This window comes from Pogona vitticeps, chromosome 4 (genome assembly GCF_051106095.1).
Source record: "Pogona vitticeps strain Pit_001003342236 chromosome 4, PviZW2.1, whole genome shotgun sequence".
Taxonomy (NCBI): Eukaryota; Metazoa; Chordata; class Lepidosauria; order Squamata; family Agamidae; genus Pogona; species Pogona vitticeps.
The window spans coordinates 71,699,424-71,722,549 of NC_135786.1; the positions used below are offsets into that span (position 1 = coordinate 71,699,424).

The 23,126-nt window shown below is 40.6% G+C and overlaps 1 protein-coding gene across 1 annotated transcript in view; it reads right to left on the reverse strand.

Annotated features, from left to right (window-relative positions):
- The window catches only part of PLPP3 (phospholipid phosphatase 3), a 92,640-nt gene extending 70,647 nt beyond the window's left edge, over positions 1-21,993 (reverse strand). The window contains exon 1 of the mRNA XM_020789855.3: positions 21,156-21,993. Within this exon, the coding sequence (XP_020645514.1) occupies positions 21,156-21,294 (139 nt within the window). The 5' untranslated portion in view covers positions 21,295-21,993. The remainder of the gene's footprint in view (positions 1-21,155) is intronic.
- Positions 21,994-23,126: the final 1,133 nt, after the last annotated feature.

Here is a 23,126-nt window from a genome sequence, read left to right on the forward strand (position 1 = left end):
TACAGTGGTGCCTCGCTTGATGACATTAAATTTGTTCCAGCGAAATCGCTGTAGAGCGAAATCGTCGTCAAACGAAATTTAAAAAACCATTGAAACGCACTGAAAACCGTTTAATGCGTTCCAATGGGCTAAGTACCTGCTCGTCCAGCGAAGATCCTCCATACGGCGGCCATTTTTGGGGCCTGTCTAGCGAAAAAACAGTCCTGAAAACAGCGGGGGGCCATTTTCTACAGCCGGTGGCCATTTTGAAACCCAACAATCAGCTGTTTGTTGATCGTCGTAAAGTGAAAAATCAGTTCCCGAAGCAGGGAACCGATCAACATTAAGTGAAATTCCCCTGTCTAAACATTGTTTTGCGATCACAAAAGCAATCACAAAAACTTCAATGTTAAGCAGATTCGTCGTAGAGCGGGGTAATCGTCCAACGGGGCACGACTGTACATGCAAACAAAATCAATGACTTCTCCAAAGCATAAATATGTTTCCAGGGTTTTTAGCAAAATTATAAATTTGGATCCCTGCTCAAGATGTAAGATCTATGGGAAAATGTAAAGAAAGCAGTGTTTTTGCAACATTGATTAATTAATAACATTCCATTGAGTCTATTCCAATGTACTGGAATGCTTTCCAGGGTTTTCTGCATGCAGAGTACTCAGAAGTGGTTTACTGCTCCTTTCCTTTAGGGGTGCTCAAAGATCTTCTACCTTGTCCATGACCAGACAAGCTGGGTGTTCTCTTACAAGGCACAGTGGGGAATTGGACTCACAGCCTCTGGCTCTGCATCCAGGTGCTCCATCTGACTGAGCTACCCAATCAGCTTTCTGCAATGTTACTGGTCGATTAATCTCTGGCTCAATCTACAACTTTACCTATGCCTACGATATACAGAATACCAAATAAGTATGAATAGCTTCACAAATGTTTTGTTTGTATGGGTGGAAAAAACAAAGCACAAAACCTCGCTGCATGTCCCACTCTCATGACTTTTTAATGCTTTCCCATGTTTTCCATGGTGGGGGTAGGGGAGGAAAGCGGCTATAAAGCACACCTAATCTTTAGATCTGCAAGTCTTAAAATCTTTCTTAACTGTGTAGAAAGAGTTTAGCCCGCATGGTTTGTTTATCTCATAACACCTTCAGAATGACCCACCCATCTTTTTTTTTCTTTTTTGCATAAATATTTTTGCATGCTTGAAAGGCAAGTCTTAACGAGCCCTGAAAGCTATTTCTGCTCACTTTTAGGATTTTGCTAATATAAACTAGAAAGAAATGTAGAAAATGCAAACCACACGTTTTACTGCCAGACTTTTTATTCTTTATTTATTTGTTTTTAGACAGGTTGTTGGAGGAGGAGTATAGCCAATTGAGAGCCCTGATAATCTTTTTACTGGAATTGTTAAGCTCCTCTAATGCCAGGTGTTACATTATGGGAAATTTAAGGGAAGTCAATTACAAAGAGAAAAATGGATGGGTTGTGTCATATGGACAGTTGGAATGTGGTGTGTTCTGCAAAGCATCTTGCCAGATACAAAACTCCAGACAATAGGAACCATCAATGAATAACAAACACAAAACAGGAATCAGCTTATTCACATAATCACTTACTGCAGTCCAGATACTTGCTTCTCTCAAACACAACTGAATCCCACCCCTGCCTACTTTCTTAAGCCTGTATTCTGATTAGAGAGATACATAAATAGAATGACCATAATCCAGAAGAAATTAGGGAAACTAAGTCTTTCTGCAGGCAACCAGACAGTCTTTACAATGTAGATCAAACCATGTTTGCTCAGAAGGAAGTCTTTCTGCATTGATGGGGTTTTCTCCCTAGTAAACATCTTTAGGAGAAATGTTCATTGTATAGCTTCCAGAGTTCACAGCACAGACAAAATTTAAGGGAAATAAGCTGTTGCAACTAACAAAGAAACAGCAACAAAACATAAAAATAAGCTGCAACACAGAGAAAAGTGATTCTAAAGCCTCCCCCCCTCACACACAAACACACACACTCATGCACAAGCAGGCTTTCCAACAAAACCAAGCTACATGGGCTACTTTTCCAAGATCCTTGGATGCTTCTCTGACCCAAAATTTGTCTCGAGCAAAGCCAAATCTCAACTTTGCCAATGAAAAGGTTCTTTGTTTGCCTTTCCCCCCAAAATCAATGTATTATGTGATTTCACCTCACACTACTGCAAAATGCTCATAGGTCTTGCCAGTTGTAGGATCTGACTACCAGCAGGTCTATGGTTGCCAGTAACAGCTTTGTAAACTCCAATGGTAGGACATGTTTATTATTAAGGAACTGTTTCCATTATAAAAATGGGAAAGAAGAAAGAAAAAGGAAATCAACTGAGCAGGAGAAAAGAAAGAATATTACAGAATGACTTCAAATAAAACTCTTATCCTTAATTACTACCAGATTGCAGAAGCTGTCACATCCCAGGTTAAAAATGATAAGGAGTAGCTGGTTTCCAACAACTTTCGTTGAAGATGTACCACAAAGCTTGACACAGTTTGTTTTAGTTGTTGTGGGTTTTTCAGGCTCTTTGGCCATGTTCTGAAGGTTGTTCTTCCTAACCTTTCGTCAATCTCTGTGGCCGGCATCTTCAGAGGACAGCACTCTGTGCTCTGGTGCAGTTTGTTTGGGAGTTGAGTATACTCAACGTAAGTATATTGTTTGGGAGTTGAGTATACTCAACTCCCAAACAAACTGCACCAGAGCACAGAGTGCTGTTCTCTGAAGATGCCGGCCACAGAGACTGGCAAAACGTTAGGAGGAACAACCTTCAGAACACGGCCAAAGAGCCCAAAAAAACCCCACAATGAACATTAGATCCTGGCCGTGAAAGCCTTCGCAAATACAGTTTGTTTTGCTTCTTTAAGGTTGTAGTATTGTAAAGTGAAGTTGGAATAATGCCACTTCCTTGCCTTTTTTGGCAGTAGACACGTTTGAATCAATAAGCTTATGTTCCTGATATAAACAATCCCTTACAAACATCATAGAAATATAACCTACAATAGGGATGGCCTGTAAACCTCCAGAGGTTATTGAACCATAACTTCCATCATTCCTCACCAATAGCTATGATAACTAGGGCTCCAGCAACATCTGAACATGCCAGGGATTCCCCTGCTCTGAACAACAAGGTTCCATAGTCAAATGTGTATGAAGAAACCCACATTTCCACAGTAATTTCTATTATTTAATTAAGATTTTTTATATCAGATAATTACCATGTCAGAGAGTGAATGTATCATGGTATCTTGGGTCAAGCAATGTTCAGAAATTTATACACAAGATGTGATTTTTTCAAAATGAAACACATGTGAGACCAGCTACATCAGTTTGAGACTATCTTCATTTAAGAAGTTTGCTTGTTTCCATATTGGAACACAGCTTCTGCTTGAACAAGCTCTACATGGAAATGTGACTACCCATTTCTCAGATACAGTAAATGAAAAACCTCACCAATTCTCAGTAGCGCCAATGATTTGGGTTGGAAACCTCAGATTTTAGCAAGCTACATGTTAACTTCAGCTCAGTCATTCTAGCATTAAGTATAGTTATAGTCTCTCTACAGAGAGAGAGAGAGAGAGAGAGATTCTATCCAATCCTTTGCTCCTGTTACAATTGTGGTACATACCTACAATTTCCATAGCAAAAAAGGTGCCACTGAAATAACAGATTTTATTCATTCATTTATTTATTTGGCAAGGTGTGTTACAGATATGCCCCCACTGTCCAGATCAGGATAACAAGAGTAGACTTCAGTCTAGATGGGTGGGGAATTAATTAACTCATTCTAAATCCTGGTTTGTTAGGCCCTCTGTTAGTTAATTTAATTAACTGATTGATAAATAACAGGAAACAGAGCATGTGGTTTCCAACCTTTGGTCCCCAGATGTTCTTGGGACCCAAACTCCCAGTAATCCTGGCTAGCACAGCTAGTGGTGAAGGCTTCTGCAAATTTTAGTCCAGGAACATCTCAGGACCCAAGGTTGGAAACCAGTGATTTATGGGATAGCTAGGCAACAAAAGAAGGACTGAAATAACTTCTAGTAAGTAAAAGTAAAAGAGAGAGAGAGAGAGAGAAATGTATCAAAGATGCACAAGTTTCTTAGGATACGCTTACTAAGTTAACATCCACTATTAGTCTAAGCACAATATCCTCTCTATTTCTTCTGTTCATGCAATAATTCATTGTGCAAGCAGCTGCACTCTTTCGGGGATTGTGCAAGGTGTTTTTCACTTCCCCCTTTTCCGTCTGCAAACCACCAACACCCCACTTGGAATGGAATGTCATTGGCTTTCGGAGCAAATCAGGGTGCTCCGTAGGCTAAACGTTATGCTCTGCCCATAACACTGCCTTGAGACAGGGATGGAAAATGATCCTCTTGGACTGCAGCCCTCACCATCCCATGCCATGGGGCACACCACCTATGGTTGATGGACAATGTAGTCCAATAACATTTGGATGGGCACCTTTGATTAAAAGAAAGGTGGGTGGCTTCTGTTACCATGTTGAACTCACAAACTTCCCACCATGCCATTCAAGCTGGGAGAGCTCTTCTTTAATACTGTACAGCCAGATGTGATGAACTGGATCATCAGTATACCCCCACTTCCCAAACATCTTGTCATCCCATTGTACTACACTGTCAGCTGATGCAAAGCCATATAAGTCTATTTATGGCACACACACCAGATCATACAGAAAAAATACACCTGACTCTAAATCCTCCCATTTCGGCCAAGTGCTGAATACCTGTTTCCCTCTCTAATAAGGTTCAATTGCTTTAAAAACATCCTTGGTACCCACCACATGCTGCTGGAGAACACTGCTTTGTAAGTTACTTTTTAAAAAGCAATCAATTCCTCTTGAACATTAAGATATATGAAAAATAACCACTGTTATCTGTTATAATTTTGAAAAAAAAACCCTAATTTGTTATGTTATTTATTCTGACGCTCATCTGCTTTTAACTGTGTTTCATTTTTTTTATAAGAGGTAAGAAAAAACATTGGTTTTTAAAAATGGCTTGAAATGGAAACACAAAATGTTGAAAAATTACCATTAAATGTAACTTTGGAAAATAACTAGAAAATGTTGCTCACTCTATCAATAAACTAACTTCATTTCTATTCATTAGATTGTTTTTCATGTATAACTTTGTTAAATATTTGTTGACAGAAAAAGTAACTATCTACATGTAACTTTGTTACTACAAACTCCTTGCTTCCAGTCTCTAAATGAAACTTTTTACTGAGGACAAGCACTTTACATTTAAACACACAGAAGCAATGCCATCCTGGCTAATTTGACCTTCAGTAGCTAGTTCCTAGATTTCAAGTGACAGTCCTTAATGACCAAAAGATTAACTTGGTGTCTTAGGGCATCTTCTCCTGTTTGAAGAAGTAGAAATAATCATAATGAGATAAAATTGAACCTCTAAACTTTGAGAGGTTTATCTAATTAGGTACAGTATCAGCTTTTCCAGCATTTGAGAAGTGCTGTCTCTTTGGTAACAGCACAAAACCTTTGGAAAAATCAGTGCTAATAGGTTATCTGTGTAGTCATAAGAGCCTTAAGGAGTGTCAAAGCAAAAGAGGCTTTCAGATGTTTCAGACTGTTCTTTGTCATATTCAACTTCTTAACAAGTAATCTGCATAAAGCTAAAGTTCCTAGCATTGACAACAGAGCCTCTTGAGTTAAGGGAATACAAACTATGTGGCAGTCAAGTGACTTGTTTAATCATCAGCAAGGGACACAACCATTTCAACCTGAATTCCTTGACCCAATAATTTGCCTCATTTAGTCAAGAAATTCAGGTTGAAATGGGAGACAAAACAAGAATATCCTTGTGTCACCAGCTACTCTTACCCAGGAAAAATCCTGTATAAACCTGTAGGACAATTCACTAGAATAAAAGCAAGTAATCAGAGCCCAGGAAGATCCTTGATAATCCCCTGAGCTATCATCCCTTTCTTCTCAGGCCTAAGATCTCTCCTCTATTGTTTTAAAGAAAAGAAGAACAGAAAACAAATTCCAATCTAGGGGGGTTGGGGGTGTCCAGACACTAAAAGAGTTAGAAGTTTGAGAAGACTGAAGAGGCTTCTGTACCTCAGTTATTCTTTAGTGACATGGGGTGGAGGATAAATCATTTGCTTATCTGCCTTGTTAAATGGTAGTATCTGAAGATATTCAAAAAGAGCAGGCTTCTTAAGAAGAGGCATACAAACATTTATTCATAATGGGAAAAGTGCACAAGAATATGACCAAATTTTCTTGCCTCAATACCTGAAATGAACCAGGAGCAGAGAAAAGTAGTTGGAGCAATGGGCTGAGACAGAGGAAGAACAAGCAATTTAGTGAGATAGACCAATAATTTGTGGATATTTTCAGAGGGATAGCTATCTTAGCCTGTGCTCTGCTGCAGCAAAAACCACAAAGAATTTTGGAAAGCTTGACAAGTAATACATTTTATTTGTGCTTTTGTTTTTGTTCACTGTAGGCCCTATCTTCACACATATGGAGTACACCCTAAGTGGACAGGCAGATATATATATATATATATATATATATATATATATATATATATATATATATATATATATACACACACACACACACACACACACACACACACACACACACACACACACACACACACACACACATATATATGTGGGGAGGAGGAATCACACACACACACACATATATATGTGGGGAGGAGGAATCTGGAATGTAAAGGCAACAGAAAATGTCCAGCATGAGCTATCAGGTCACTATCATGCCAGATGGTACACAAAAGCCTCATAGCAAATAAAGCTAATGGCCGCCAGATTCTGTTGTGTTGACTGCATCAGTGTGCAATAACTTAAAATAGTAAGCAGGGCGGAACTTTTGTAGGGGAGAAACAAACAATCAACAAGGGACCCACTGGGGCTGCTTCAGTGAGAAATATAGTGAACTGCATTAAAATTACCAGTTTACCAAGAACTTCTGGGATTATGTTACTCTTTTCTTAGCGCTTTCTGCAAAACCATGGAGACAAGAATTTCTTTTGCTAGAAGCTTTTAGCTTGGCGTTCCTAGCCAGTTTCCATGGAGATCGGGCTTCTACAATGCGAACACTGAAAGCAACAGTGGGAAGGACGGGGAGCTCAGGCTTCTGTGCAAATTATATAGAGCAAGAGCTGACCTCTGTCTAGCAGCTTGAGAGGTGGGCAAAGGTAGGAGGAAAGCCTCACCATCTGAAACCCCCCCACACACATCCCTCAAAGGACTGGAACAACTTTCAAAGATTTCAAAGAGCTGCAGCACACACATACTTCACGTTCCCTCCATCCTCTGCCCTTCTGAATTAAATGCTAAAACAAATGCTGTAAAAGGAAGAAGTTACCCCAATTGTGTCTACCCTGTGAATAAGTCTTTTATGAAGACCCTGGAAACTGAATTAATATGTCTTCCATGGATCTTATTACAGAATAAGGATGAGAAGATCTGTGAGTGACTTTTTTTAAAAAAATACTTTGCAAAATCACTGCAGTTTAGCCCAGCTCACAGCAAAAGCATTTGGGTCCAGTGTGATTTTGCTACTTTTTCTGAATGCAAGCTGTGCTGGCTATCCAAAGTCTGTGCAGAAGTGATTTGTTAAAAAAAGCAAGTACCTAATAAGGCAAAGTTTCTTAAAAGCGTCTTCTAGAAGGCCTAAGCTTTGTGGTTAACCAAAGAACAGCTGTCTGGCCAGCTGGGTTTAGTGGCAATGCACAATTACGTAGCTCCTGCCATTACTACTCTTTTTGCTCAAAGCAGGTGCTAACATTGCATCAAAGAGAATCAATGCTAAGAGAATCAATGCTAATCTAGTTCAACCTTTACAGGCACAGGATCATTGATATTAGTGTTTTGAAGTCAGCTGGAGCATCATCAACCTGTTCCAACATCATCAGCCTCTTCCAGAACAAAGCATACAGAAATATTTGCAGAGCTACATTCTCACATCCAGGCATGTCTCCCTGTTCATCTATTCTTTCCCTATGTGTGCCAGTCTCATGTGACTCAAATTTTAATCAACAGAGAAGTGAAGCCTAGGGTGCCAACACTGCTAGTTATGGCTCTGGATCTTTGCACACATACACCTGCACAGGTAGACTTGCCCACATGCTAAGATCTGCACCCTAAAGCACCACTGATTTATTGCAGTGATACATTCATATTCTGCATCTTCTCCTGTAAGCTCAAGGCTGCCTATCTGACTCTCTTTCTCCCTTCTTTCTCCTCTCAACAGCCCTGTGAGTTAGATCAGAATGAGACTGACTTGCCCAAAGTTACACTGTCAGTTTTCCTGACTCTGTGGGACCATAAACATGGTTTTCCCACGTTGCAGACTAGCCATGATACCACAATGACTCACTATTCAAACCACAGACCCTAGCACTACCACCAGGAACAAAATAAAATATCTCCAACTCCTGCTAAGACTATGCAAAATTAAACTTTATTATAGATAAGCAAAGCAAAGTAAAGTGTTCTGCTTGTATGAGCAGAAAGTCTTTTCAGTTTTGAACCTGTAGGGTAAGTTACAAGCATTAAATTTCACAAATCCAATATATATCCAATGCAATCATTGGGTAGAAAGCATTCAGCTCATCAAGCCTCGACTGGGAATGAGAGAGAACAATTTAATCTGCCTCTGAATTCTGTTCCTTCCTGAACCTAAACTTTCTCCTATCCAGAAGTTCTCTGTCTCCAGACTTAAAGAACCACTTAATGAAACACAACTGTCTACCACCAGAAATGGTACCACTTATGTGTATACTGTATAGTTCTAGAAAAAAAAGAACAAACTTAAGTGACTCAAAAAAGAATGGAAAGGACTGAGCCATGATAACAGGCCAAGGTTAAAGAAAAAACTAAAGGCATGTTACTTCGCAACAACACATCAGCAAAAGTAAAGACAACATGGCTTCTTTCCCAAAGAAGAAGTCCAACTTGTAAGCAAAATCTTCCTCTAGCTTATAACCAAACCATTTTCTCCCTAGCTTTCCATTCATTGAAATGACGAGCCAGCTGGTAAATGCAAGCGACAGCAGGTACCAAGTTATGGTACCTGAGGACAATTGAAATTGTAGTCCAACATATCTGGAGAACTCCAGGCTGGACAAGGTTGCTATAGCGTGAGAGTAAATCCTATGTGGGGAGAATAAATCTGTCACACATATCCAAATTCATGAAGCAAGTAGCATTTTTTAAAAAAACTGGTCCAGAACTCCTGCCCTTCATTTTCCTTTGAACACTTATTTTTGGCCCTCGAGATTTTTATGGGCTACAACTGACAAATCTGTCAAAATACAGGGAATGCCAGTGGACAGTGCCCCATAGAGGTCTTTACCCTTTCCTGCAGCTGTTCTTTTCTATCCTTCCAGTCAATTCTCCCACCCAACCACACATCGCTTTACTGACTCATTACTGATGTTACCCTCCACAAGACTGTGTCATGTTGCTAATCTGTACCACAGATTTTGGAATGACTGTAACACCCAAAAGTAGGGGTGTGTTGGCAGGGAAGGTTATCTCTCGGTAGGCTCTGATCTGATCATTTTAGAAGCATTTGATCAGTTTAGGACCACTCCTCAGCAAACTTTTATGCAATGGAAACACAATCAAGTCATTGGTTTATTTTGTCAGATGTTGGTAGTAGAATGTTGCCTACAGAAACTGGTAACAGAAAGAGGAACAAACTATTCTAAGAGCTGTCACTGATGAAATCCTCTTGATAAGTGAGCGCATGGAAAGATTAACTCACATACATGCAACTTGTGGTTTTGACAACTCATGTTTCAATTAGCAAATTAAGAAAACACGGACTTTGCTGACTGGGTCAGATCAATAGTCCACAGATCTAACTGTTCTTCAGTTGACAAAGACCAAGCAAATGCCAAAAGTACATTTGCAATCCAGGCAGGCTAATAATACACATTCTTAGTTGCTAATCTCCAGTCCCTGCAAATCAAAACTCAAGACTGAAAAATATGTGAATGTTGAGGTTGTGTGTTTCCCTTTTGTGGCTAATTTCCACTGATATGGCAAATAGAATATCTATCAGGTTAAATAATTTTTAAATTATTCTGGACAATATAGGGAGTAATGTTTCATAGCACAGAACAGTGGGAAAGTGACTGACCCACCTGATCTCTTCCTGTTCGTTTTCTTGTTAATTCCCAAATGTCATTAGTGATTTGTTCCTAACCATAGGCATGAACCTACCAAATCTACGCAAAGCTGGATGGACTCTCCATTTTGTCTGTTTTTTTCAAAACATGGACAAGTTCTTGTGATTGCACAAGCCTCTTCCACCTTTTAGAGAGCTTACACATGTAACTAGCTGAATCACCCACCAATCAAGTGAAAGCTATTACTTTTCCAATATCTGACAGGTGTCAAAACAAAAGATTCATACAAGAGCCTGGTGCAAGGGCTTAGTTTCCCATCAGCAAATGAAACTACATATTCCGAAAATATATAAACTCTGGTATGCTGAAAGCTACAAGATGGACAAGGTATGATTCTTTCACTTCCACTGTGATTGATCCAGAATTCAGAACTCAGATGTCCAAAGCAATGTATTTCTAGGTCTAATGTTTGCAAAGCAGGTGGCAGTGGGGACACTGATAGGGTGGATGAACATATGTAGTCTTAAGGCCTAGGAAGCTTTGTATGGGTGCAGGCTGTTCTTTCTAAAAACCTATTGCCAGTTCAGAGACTTAAAGGTTGAGGCGTTTTAAACAGCATTTTAAACTGAGGTCTGAAATGAATTGGCATTCAGTACACGCTCAATTGCACTCATTTCACACACTAACAAGGTTATGCTCAAAATACTCCAAGGCAGGCTTCAGCAGTATGTGGACCGAGAACTCCCAGAAGTACAAGCTGGATTTTGAAGGAACTAGAGGAACTAGAGACCAAATTCCTAACATGTGATGGATTATGGAGAAAGCCAGAGAGTTCTAGAAAAACATCTACTTCTGCTTCATTGACTATGCAAAAGCCTTTGACTGTGTGCACCACAGCAAACACTGGCAAGGTTTTAAAGAAATGGGAGTGCTTCACCACCTTATCTATCTCCTGAGAAATCTCTATGTGGGACAGGAAGCAACAGTTAGAACTGGATATGGAACAACTGATTGGTTCAAAATTGGGAAAGGAGTATGACAAAGCTGTATATTTTCTCCCTGCTTATTTAACTTATATGCAGACTATGTCATGCTAAAGGCTGGAATGGATGAATCCCAAACCGGAATCAAGATTGCAACAACTTCAGATATGCAGATGATACCACTCTGATGGCAGAAAGTGAGCAGGAATGAAAGAACCTCTTAATGAGGTTGAAAGAAGAGTGCACAAAAATGGTCTGAGGCTCAGCATCAAAAAACTAAGATCATGGCACTTGTTCCATTACTTCCTGGCAAACAGAAGGGGAAGATATGGAGGTAGCAACAGATTTTTACTTTCCTGGGCTCCACGATCACTGCAGATGGGGACAGCAGCCACAAAATTAAAATATGCCTGCTTCTTGGGAGTAAAGCAATGACAAACCTTGACAGCATCTTAAAAAGCATAGACATCACCTTGCCAACAAAGGTCCACATAGACAAAGCTATGGATTTTCCAGTAGCAATGTATGGAAGTGAGAGCTGGACCATAAAGAAGGCTGACCGCTGAAGAATTGATGCTTTTGAATTGTGCTGGTGGAGGAGACTCTTGAGAATCCCCTGGACTGCAAAGAGAACAAACCTATCTATTCTGAAGGAAACCAACCCTGAGTGCTCACTGGAAGGACAGATCCTGAAGCTGAGGCTCTAATACTTTGGCCATCTCATGAGAAGAGAAGACTCCCTAGAAAAGACCCTGATGTTGGGAAAATGTAAAGGCAAGAGGAGAAGGGGACAACAGAGGATGAGACAGTTGGACAACATCACTGAAGCTACCAACATGACTTTGACCAAACTCTGGGAAGCAGTAGAAGACAGGAGGGCCTGGAGTGCTCTGGTCCATGGGGTCATGAAGAGCTGGACACGACTTAATGACTAAACAACAACAACACGTTATCACTGTTAAGCTATGAAAGCTGTCCCCCTCCCGCCCAAATATCCAAGTTATGTCATTGCATTATGACCCATCCTTAAAGATAGTCTAGTTGAGCATATTACAGTAATTTGGCCTTAACAGAATCAGAAAATGTGTGATGAAGACAAAAGTCTAAATCCAATTGCTAGTTCTAGCTAGACTAGACTCAATAACCTCAAGGTGGAACAGATGTCCACATCACTCTGAATTTATTCCTCCAAAAATTACAGCATTCACCACAGTACCATATCTCCCTGTCCCAGTCTAGAGAGGAGGCTTAGAATATGATGGTTTCTAGCTGTCTTCTCTAACCTTCTACTTTTCAAACTACAATCTTGATCATTCCCATTCATTGACCAAAATATCTGGAGAGCACCAGCCTAGAGAAGGCTATCATTATAAGTTGCTGGGAGATTCAGGGGAGCTGAGACAATATCGTCGTCGTTGTTTAGTCGTTCAGCCGTGTCCGACTGAGACAATATAGTCTGTGCTGTTTAACTTGCAGTGCAAGGAACGCTTTTGCTGATAACACATTTTTACCCTTCCATCTCTCTAATTCTCTGGGCTCCAGCCTGACTACGTCTAGGATCAAGAGTTGCCAAAGAGTTGCCAAAAGAAGATATAAATGATTATGAGCATAGATAAGATGTATCCAAGATTTGATAGAAGCTAATTACAGGCAAATAACTGCCAGTTACACCGCAATCAGTATCCACAACTCTACCTTGCTCTCCTGTGCACTGAAGTCTCTTCTGCAGTTTTCAAAACAACTTTCTGTTTCTTCTTCAGAAGCAGATTCTTGTAAAACTTATCTTACCAGTAGAACATAGAAGTAGTGTTTTTAGCCCCTGAGACTTTTAATACTCATTGGGAAAAAATGCACAGAAGTGATCTGGATCAAATTGCTTACCTGTTTTCAGGGAGGGGATGACAACTTCATGAGAGAATGCAACCTCTGCATGCAGAAGTCCTTATGTTTACTACCCACACACCAACAGCCCCTTCATCTCTAATTAAAGTTCATCTGCAGTGATAGAAACAATGTTGTTCTCAGTCAAACCTGGGGCTGGAAAGTGGAATTTTTCAGTCTGTGCACCTGATAAGTTCTGCAAGGGTTCCCTATCCAGTTCACTATCTGGTCTCAGATCCGTCCCCTTTCCCTAGCTCTCCTCTCTTTCCCTGTGCCTCAGTACCAACAGAGAGGAAGGAGTTGATATCTGGACTGCAACAGATTACACATGCCTTTTCCTGTCTTGTGCTAAAATATATTTACTAAATGCCTCATCAGATTGCCCACTTAATTATCTTGGAATCTACAGGACCAAGATGGACATCACAGGACAATGCAAACCAAGGTGGCCAAAGATAAATGTCAAGATATTTCTCATTTCTTGAGGTGAGACACAATTAATGCCAGAATGCGAAAGCATATTTGTAGAACGATTCATTCTTCATACACTCTGAGACGGCGGAAGATTGTTACACTTGTTTTTCATTACCTGAACAGTGATTTCATTGCGTGATATAGGGTGAACCAGAAGGCTCGATTTGAAGACATTTAGGATGGGACCTCTAATGATTTATTTGTTGGCAATCAAATCAGTTCGGTAGTCAGAAACGTTAAGGTCAGTCAATGTTTTTATTTTAAAAGAATGTCCTTCATTTCAGAGCATCTCCATGTAGTGTAATGGGTGTGTCTTGTTTTAGCAAGAATGCCATTTATTTTGAAAGATCCATTCATTTCATCAGAGCTCATACAAGTTGAAGAGACAGGACACACATTTATAACATATCACCTCCTGCTTGCACTTGTTAAGCAATTAATTGGCTGATGCGACAGGAAGATCCCCAACAAATGAACCAGGATTCTAATTATCATGAACATACTAATGTGCTCCCACTTGCCAGTTCAAATACTGTCTCTCAAAGATGAGCAAATATTGAAAGTGCTTCCACATGTCTTAGACATAATCAAGCCATTTGTATGAATAAGAGCTGACGGATAACCTGTGTCATCATTAATACCTGAAGTCACTCTGGCTAGGAATAAAAAGGCACTGAAAGATTAAAGTTAACCCTAACTGACCGACAAATAGACCACACCTCTAACACAACTTCTAAACAGGATCTTAATATTTTCACAAGGATATAAACAATCCAAATATAAATAGGCAAACAGGTCATATAGCAAAGTCTATTTAAAGGATAACCCTGGTAGGAGACAGTGGATTCAGAAGCAAAGACAATTCTACCTGTAAACAACAGGAAATAAAACAATTCCTCGCCTGAGAATTTATCCTCATTCATTCTTAACCAAAATCTCGTATTTATTGCCGTACTCAGGCTCTGAGCAGATACAGTATGTGTATAAACACAAGAAAAGCAGCACAGAGGGACACCATCCACAAAATTCTGGATGAGGCACTCCACAGTTCGATCCACAAGCCATCCACATATAAAACTGATCTGTTTTTTTCTCTCTGACTCTTCCACCATTAGGAGAAAGACTTTACTTAATGACTGGGAAAAAGTAAGGAAAAAAAAAACACAATTATTCACACTGGGTGGAAAGGGAAGCCTCTAGGTACTAATTAACCTATTTCTTGCTGACATCTAATCATATTAAATTCAAGAGAACATTTTTCCTGCTGTTAGCTGGCTCCAGGTAGTCTATATAAAACAATAGCCCAACACAAGTTTTGTTTTTATAACTTTCTTTTTTAAAAAAAATCTGCTTCTGTAAAGAATAAAATGGAGCATTCGGGTGATTTCATGATGCACAGAAAAGAGATTATTGCCAAAACAGTGTAAGAAAAACAGACTAAATTATCATTCAAGTCAATCCACATATTAATATGATTGCAAGGCATGTTTACTCATAAGTAAGCCCCTCTGAGTTCAATGCAACTTGCATCCAGGTATAGGACTGTGAATAGAGATGTAGAAGATTTGTTGAATTTAAGGACCTCACAGCTCAATCAAATGTCTTCAAATAATCACGACTGTAAAATAGTCATTTTTGGTTCTATTGTCTTGGGTTCTATCATGTGTTTGGTTTCATCATTGTGGAAATGAAATATTTCCCAGAGAAGCAATAAAAGAACAGGCAGGATAGTCAAAGCATTTCACAATCTTTACCTCACATGCCCTAACCACATCATTATGTCTGCTTTACAGATTGGGAGAATTAAGATTGAGAAATAGTAGCCTGCCCAAGGCCACCCTCTCTGTGACTCAGCTGTCAAGAACCTTCTCCCACTGTCCATGAAATCTAAACAAAGCTCTTATACAGTAGTATTTCTTTTTCCAGCAGATGAAAGTATATTTTCCTTAGCTTTCCTTTAGCTGCAAAGCAGTGAGGCTTTGAAAATCATGTGAAAACGAGTGCTAGGGTAGGACTGGATCAGATCCAAGTACCTTTAAAATCCAACAGCACTATGCCCAATGTTTCTGCATGTACAGTATGTAGCTTTCACTAGAGAGAATCAGCATTTTTGCCACATTTAATTTATGCATTATAGATTAGTTCACTGTCCCATGCATATTGCACAAGCTATACATTTCTGCATTTAGCAATAGATGCTCCCACTCTTACTTTATTTTTGCTGTAGTTCATATTCAAATAGTGCTTACAAAATTTGGCCTACAAGAATATGCACTAAAGGAAATACAACTGTTTTCTGTAGAACTTGGAAATCTTATTTTTGGACTAGAATGACAGCCATAAGTATGTTGGTTGAGAGAATCTGGACTATTTTTGTTCCAAAAATGTAAGCTTCCAAAGATCTGATGTCTGTAATCTACATATCATCAATTAGGTTTTTTTTTTAATCCTATCATTCTCACTTTTAATAATAGCACATATTGGGCAAATCCTCCCTTGGTGGCAGCTTGTGATTTATAAATAATTCAAACAAATGGTGGGAAAATATTCGTAGCACCCCTAGAATCGTACAATTCACTGGCAAGCTGAATCTATATACTTGATAAAGGAGAAGAGGGGAAAGCCTACATATATTCTACACTCCCTTCTATTGCCCTTTCATTCAGTGAAAGAATACTGACAAACTGCCAGCACATGGACAGCAGATGCATCTCTGGGAAGATGAGTAAGTGTCCACTTAAAGTGTTAATAGGATGCTCACAGGAAATGTAATTCACTTGTGCATTTTATATTCACACACATCATTGGTAACTAGAATATCACTGGTGTTTTATTGACCAATCCTTGCAATGCATATGGAAGCAGTAAGTTTGCACTGTGGTCAATAGGATTCGCATGCAAATAAATGTGCACACAACTTAGAAGTCCCACTGAAATCAATGTGATTTCTCTTTTAGTCAACTGAGTTAGGTTTAAGATGCAGGTCTTTCATTCTGATCATTAATTATAATCAAAAGGAACAAAGGCAACAGCTGTCACTGAAATTAACACAGAATGAGCCATTCTAGATGAGACCAGAGGCATCTGTAGTTACCCCAAATGGCTGTGTTATGATGTCATTGATTATATGTCATTGAGCCTTACAAACATACAGTATTTCAAGTGGTCATCACAGCCAACACATAAACAGTACAATCCTATACAGGCCTGCTCATAAGCAGGCCACAATTTTGTCCTAGGCATATATAGGAAAGAGGCCAAATTTGCCAAGGAATGTGTTTTCAAGATCTACTTCTAAGGGATGAGAATGGAATTTGCAAGATACTCATGGCAACAAAATGTACATTAACACAGATATGAAGGGATCTCCTTTCTTTTAAAAAGGAGAAATAGTCACTACATCTGATTTACATGAGCCTAAGACTGAAGTCCTAGTCATGGTTACTTGAAAATAAGTCCCTGAAGAGTAGACAAGCCCAAGACTGCACCATAAAACACAAGAGCTGATCCTACATGTTGTATTTATTGATAAGCAGTTACTTCCAAGCATATAGCATTTCTGTTTTTTCATTCTGCAGAAAATGTTGATGTTCCTAAAATGAAAAGAACAGAGCAGAATGTGACTGATGAAGCACTAAGACATTCAGCTGCCACCTGAATAGTTCTACAGTGGGGTCTTGACTTGAGAACTTAATCCGTATTGGAAGGCGGTTCTCAAGTCAAAAAGTCTGTAAGTCAAGTCTCCATTGACCTACAGTGCATTGAAAACCGATTAATCCCGTAACAGGCCGTTTTTGTTCCATTTTGGTTTTTTTCTGGTCTGTAAGTCAAATCTCAGTCTGCAAGTCAAACCTAAATTTTGCGGCCAGAGAAGTCTGTAACTCAAAAAGTCTGTAAGTCAAGCCATCTGTAGTCAAGGGTCCACTGTAGTAGTCAAGCAATCTCCTGTGTTATTTATCCTTGATTCTCACCTTCTTAATTTGGTTGGTGTGTGGTTATCAATCTACCTAACACTTTCTAAGGCACCTTAGTCATCTTAGAAACTACTGACTATAAAAAGCCTCCAGCATCAATAAACTAGTTCTTGAAATACACTTGTATTCAAGAACTAGTTTATTGATATATTGATATAGAGTGTTATATTTAACAGAACAAAGACACTACCCCAAATGATAAATCCTTGATGCCATTCCTAACTTAAAGTTGCATATATATATATACATTTCCAATCTCCTATAGCTATACTGTATGTCCCTATATAGCTTCCTTAAAACACACACACACACACTTCACAAATGGGTAAGCATTGCTGTTTGTGATCTATAGCTGACATAACACATGGGTATCAAGTTGTTTCATACATGGTCTATATCTGGTAGGCACAACTGGAACTCAGATCTTTGTTTATATGGTAACTTCCACTTCATCCACAGGCCTCCTAGACACAGTTCACAGCTACACCCTTTAATCTGCATTTTGCTGTACTGTAGCTTGTGAAGAAGGCAGGCTTTATTAATTACTTGAGTACTACAGACAATGGCACTGATGAACACTGGTTTGCTTATCAAGCACAATGACAAGAGAAATGAATGTCAGAGATGTGTGTCTTCCCTAAGCCTCCATGAGCAAAGTATACATAATAGAGTAATGGAAGATAATCCCTATTTCATACAATGATGCTTTGCATGGGGCCAATTATACTTCAATGAAACGTTTCAAGTGTCAGGGACCATACCAATAATCTGTTTACAAAGGAATATTTTCTCATTTGCTTTCATACAGTGAAACAGCCTTTTGCACTTGGTTACCTTCCAGAAGTGGTTGATCCACAACTCCATAATCCACAGCCAGCATGACCAATACCCATGCTAGGTGAGGGAGGTAGTCAAATATGTCTGTATGACAGCTGGTTAAGAAGAGATTTGTATACAGCTATTCTACTCTGAGGTTTAATTGCTTCTAAACATAGACCCACACTGTTATTATATACACATTATATTGTGCAAATTGGAGGGAAGTGAGCAAATTACATCTCTCTCAATGGAGCAAGATTCTTAACCAGCATAAACTACAATAAAATATATTCCAATCTGTATGAGACTGGATTCACATCTAGTATCTTAACACTTCTGGATAAAATGTTTCTGATGTAACATTTTAATAGGTACTAAAAACGTGAAGTATGACTGGGACAAAAAGATCTTGAAATCACCATGGACAGTGTCTTTTTGCAACTGACAACTAGAGAAGATTCACTGACTCAATAAGATTTGCAGAAGTTTTGACTTAGCATTCAATAACTATATCAATGAGTATGCTTTCAGTCAGGAGTAGCAACAGGATACTGGCCTATAAATATTAGACCACCACTTATCAGAAAATCTTTACTGGATGCTCTTCTCAGCCAAACGTACAGTAGTTTGTTGATGCTTTATATATGAAATCATCCTTATCCTGATTCTAGAGACCTGCTAGGTTTATCAGGATAAGTCTTAACTAGAGGAGTCCCACTGAAATGAACTAGACTCGCTGTTCACCACCAACTGCATAAGCCCCATTTATTTCAATGTGTTTACTCAACTTGGGACTAACTCATTATCTATAATAACTCTCTTTAAAAACATATGCACACAACCGCGTTAATGCATACAAAACATTAGAGTCAAGTCACCTGAGAGTTAATCTTTAAAATGCTTCTAGAAGTAAGACATCTCAGGATTGGGATCACATGCAGTTTTGGTCCTCATTATGGAGAGCAATTTCAATGAGCAATTTAGTATGGCACCTTCACTGTCTAGATAAAGGGTGCCCTATAGAAGCTGTGATGTTTGTTTTGGACAGTTATTTGGGGAGCAAGCCATCTTAAGAAACCATCTTTTCATACAGAGAGCTACATTTCTATCCCTGGTGGTTTGCAAGATTATTATAGCAGACAGATGTTTATCAGGAATTAACAGGATTTCCAGACATTTCTTAAGTCTTCATTGTGTTAAGCTGGTTGTCTCTCCTGTATTATGACTTCTGACTAAATTTATACGCATTCACCACCTTCCAGGAGCAGCGATCAAGTGAGTGGTTGTCCATGAAAATTTAGGCCACCACGAACAAGTTATACCTTACTAGGATTGTCACCTTCAATAATTCTTGATGGCAGAGTTCCCATGTTGTTAACAGCTGAGTGGGAGCCAGAAGTCCCAAAGAAACCCAGGAGAGGGGACACCTGTTGAATTTCTGCCTGCCACACCGCTCTTATGACAAATACATGGGGAGTCCCTTACTTTGCAAGGATGTCTCTCTTGTAAAAATACATATCACAAGGCCACATTTCCCTGGAACATCACAACTGTCCAACAACAGTCCTAAGAAGTTTGTCAGCACAGCTTTCTCTTCTTAACACTGACAGGTTACAGGATTTCTCTTTCTTTCCCCAAAAGAGGCTACAGCCAAGCTCTTCTCTCTCTTGCACAGCTCCATTTCATCCCTCTTTTGGGAGTGATCCAAATTGTCTTTTGGAAAACGCTGAATCTTTGAAACCTTTAGGCCACAACACAAACCGAGCCAACCAGTCGGCGGCGCTGCCACGGCTCTCCATCTTTTTCCTGAGGTAGTTTTCTGCCCCTTCCCCTCCTGCGACTTCCCCCACCCTTCCCCCCCGGCCGGGAAGGTTCCCACACCACAGAAAACCTCCGAGGGCGGCACCTTGGAGACCTGTTTACTAGTGCAGTGAAAAGGAGCAAGAAAGAAGTGGCGGGAGGGCGGGGGAAGAGGGGTGGGCAGCATGCCTGCTTCGCTCCTCTCGGCTGCCTCTCGGGAGCGAGCTGGGGCGCGGAGATGCTTTGTTTACACACGACGCCCCGCGCTCACCGCTGTGACATCCATTTTCTTTGGACTGACACCAGGGCTGCTCCGTCTTGCCCATACCTCTCGGTGGTTTCGCGGGGGGGGGGCTTTCCCAGAGTAAACGAAGACCAACCCAATCCATCCTCTCCCCTCACACACATACACGTTTTTAAAAGTACTTCTGGGCTTTAAACAACGCCCGGCTGCTCTTATCCCTCTTGTGTGAACGACAGGAGGGCGTGCATTTTGTTTAGTTAAGCGTACACGGTCACCTCAGATCGCCTTTTCAAATGGAAGGGGTCGGGATTGCATTCCCCCTCCCCCAAGTCCATGCACATTATTCTCTGGCATAACATCACCCAACACGAAAAGAAAACAAGGGACACACGCTGGCACCGCGCGCGCGCACGCATAAATGCACGGAAAAGCTGAGGCTTGCATCTCGTGAGGGAGAAAATAATAATAATGCAACAGGTATCCCAGAGAGGCGAGCCATTCGTTTTTGCACCCGGGTCTTGGAAGGCAGGCTGGCTGAAGGAAGTCGGTGGTGGCGCTGAGCGGCGAAGTTTGAGAGAAAAGTAGGGCAGGAGGACGAGTAGAAAAAGGAGAAGGAGGAGGAGGAGGAGAAGAAGAGTAGTAGATCGGTTAGTTTTCTGCAGAGGGGAGGCTGGAGGAGGAGGAAAGGGATAGTCTGTGCAACAGCAAAGTTGGCTGTGCGTGCATGTGCACAGAAAGTTATCCGAAGAAAGTGCATTAAATTGGAAATGGGGAGAGGGAGGCGCCGGCTTTCAAATCTCACCCAAGAAGAGGCAGACGAGGTCGAGGCAAATGAGGAAAACTTTCTTGCTGGGGCTTTTGGTCGGATTGTTGTTCAACGCGGGGCTGCCTCCGTTTTTGCTCTCCGGAGCGATCGCCTTGTCGTACTTGTAATTCTGCATGGTTGGGGCGGGCGAGGGGTCAATCTCCCTTCCAAGCCACACTCGTCCTCTCTCGCTTCACCGGAGGGGGGGGGGAGGGATGGAGAAGAAGGGGAAGGACGTGGACAAGAAGGAGAATCCAGGCGATGGGACGGTGCCGCCGGCTGGGCTTCTGGAGCCGGGCTGGTCGCTTTTTCTGGGAAGCGGAGGAGGCGGAGGGAAAAGACGGTGCCTGCTGAGCCGGCTCGTTGTTTTGGTTGCTTTGCTTTGCTTTGCCGCGGGCCCTTTGGGGTTTTTGTAGAAAGTTGGTCGTTTAGTTTTCCCAGGTAGGTGGAGGAAGTGTGCGATCTCCCTCACCCTTGTTCATACGTCCTCGTTTGGAAAAATAAAAGTTGAAGAAGTTGAAGCAAGAAAAAGTTTTCTTTTTTTAATGATGTATATATATCATTAAATATTTGTAAATTTAAAAAAAATACTTTAAAATATATATTTTTTTAAAAGTTGGAGCAGCTTTGCCCAGCGTGATCACGAACGCGACCAATCCCGGCTGGCTGTAGGAGCTTGGGTTTCGCTGCCTCCACAGCTAGCGAGCTCCTCGCCAATGAATGGGGAAAGGGGCCAGGCAAAGCAAAAGTAACTTCGCCCACAGCCGCGTCCCAACCCAAAGCCTTCGACTTGAGAAGCTGTAGCTGCCGCTTCCTCCACCGTTGCTGTGCGATCGAGCGGGCTTTATTTCTGCACTTTTATTTCCTCAGATCCTTTTCCACCCCCTTGCTCTTATCCAAGTACAGCCCCTTTCCTGAAACTGACATATACATAATTAACTCCACTTTTCCCCCCTCTTTTCCTTCACGGAGGATAACACTCCCAAGAAAATCTGGAGAAAGGAGCCTCTAGCGTCCGAAACGGTAAAGGCAGAACAGCTTCCCATCTTTTCCTTAAATCGGACTCATCACCGCCCTCTTTCTCGTCTTTACTGGTTGGAAAGCTTGCTGGCTTTCTTCATTTGCTGTTAGCATTGCTTGGTAAAGTTACTTTTTTTTTTGCTATTGTTTTGTTTTGTTTGGTCCCTGATTCCCCCAGCCAAGTACACTAATGGAAACTGTAGTGTCACAAAGTTACTTTTCAAAGCTCTGGCTGTTTGTTCAAAGTATTTCAACACTAGTTTTTCCCTCTCTACTAACGTTCCGGTCAATGAATACATTAAGATACAATAACTTCAGTCACAATACCTTAAAACTAAACACAAACTGTTTTTAAAACCAGTCAGTAGAATATCAAAATTAATCAAAAAAGAGAGAGATTGTTCTGTTTTTGACTCATACTCATTTTGGTACACCCCCCAAAAAATGATACAGTGGTGCCTTGCTAGACGCTCAGAGACCTTTGGGTAGAGTGGGCGGCATATAAATTAAATAAATAAATAAATAAATAGACGATGATAATCCGTTCCACTGAAATCGCTGTTTAGCAAAATCATTGTCTAGCGAAAAGCATTTCCCCATTGGAATGCATTGAAACCTGTTTAATGCGTTCCAATGGGGAAGAATCGCCGTTGTCTAGCGAAGATCGGCCATAGGAAAGCCGCTTTGCGAACCGCCGACCAGCTGTTTAAATCGCTGTCTTACGAAGCTGAGGTCCTGAAAACACCTGTTTGCAAGCGCGGAGGGAGCCGTCAAAATCGTCGTCTAGTGAAAATCGGTTTGCGAAGCAGGGACCAAACATTGTCCAGCGAAATTCCCCCATAGGAATCACTGTTTTGCGAATCCCTATAGCAATCGCAAAAAGCCAATGTCTAGTGAAAAAACTGTCATGCGGGGTAACTGTCTAGCGAGGCACCACTGTACTTAACT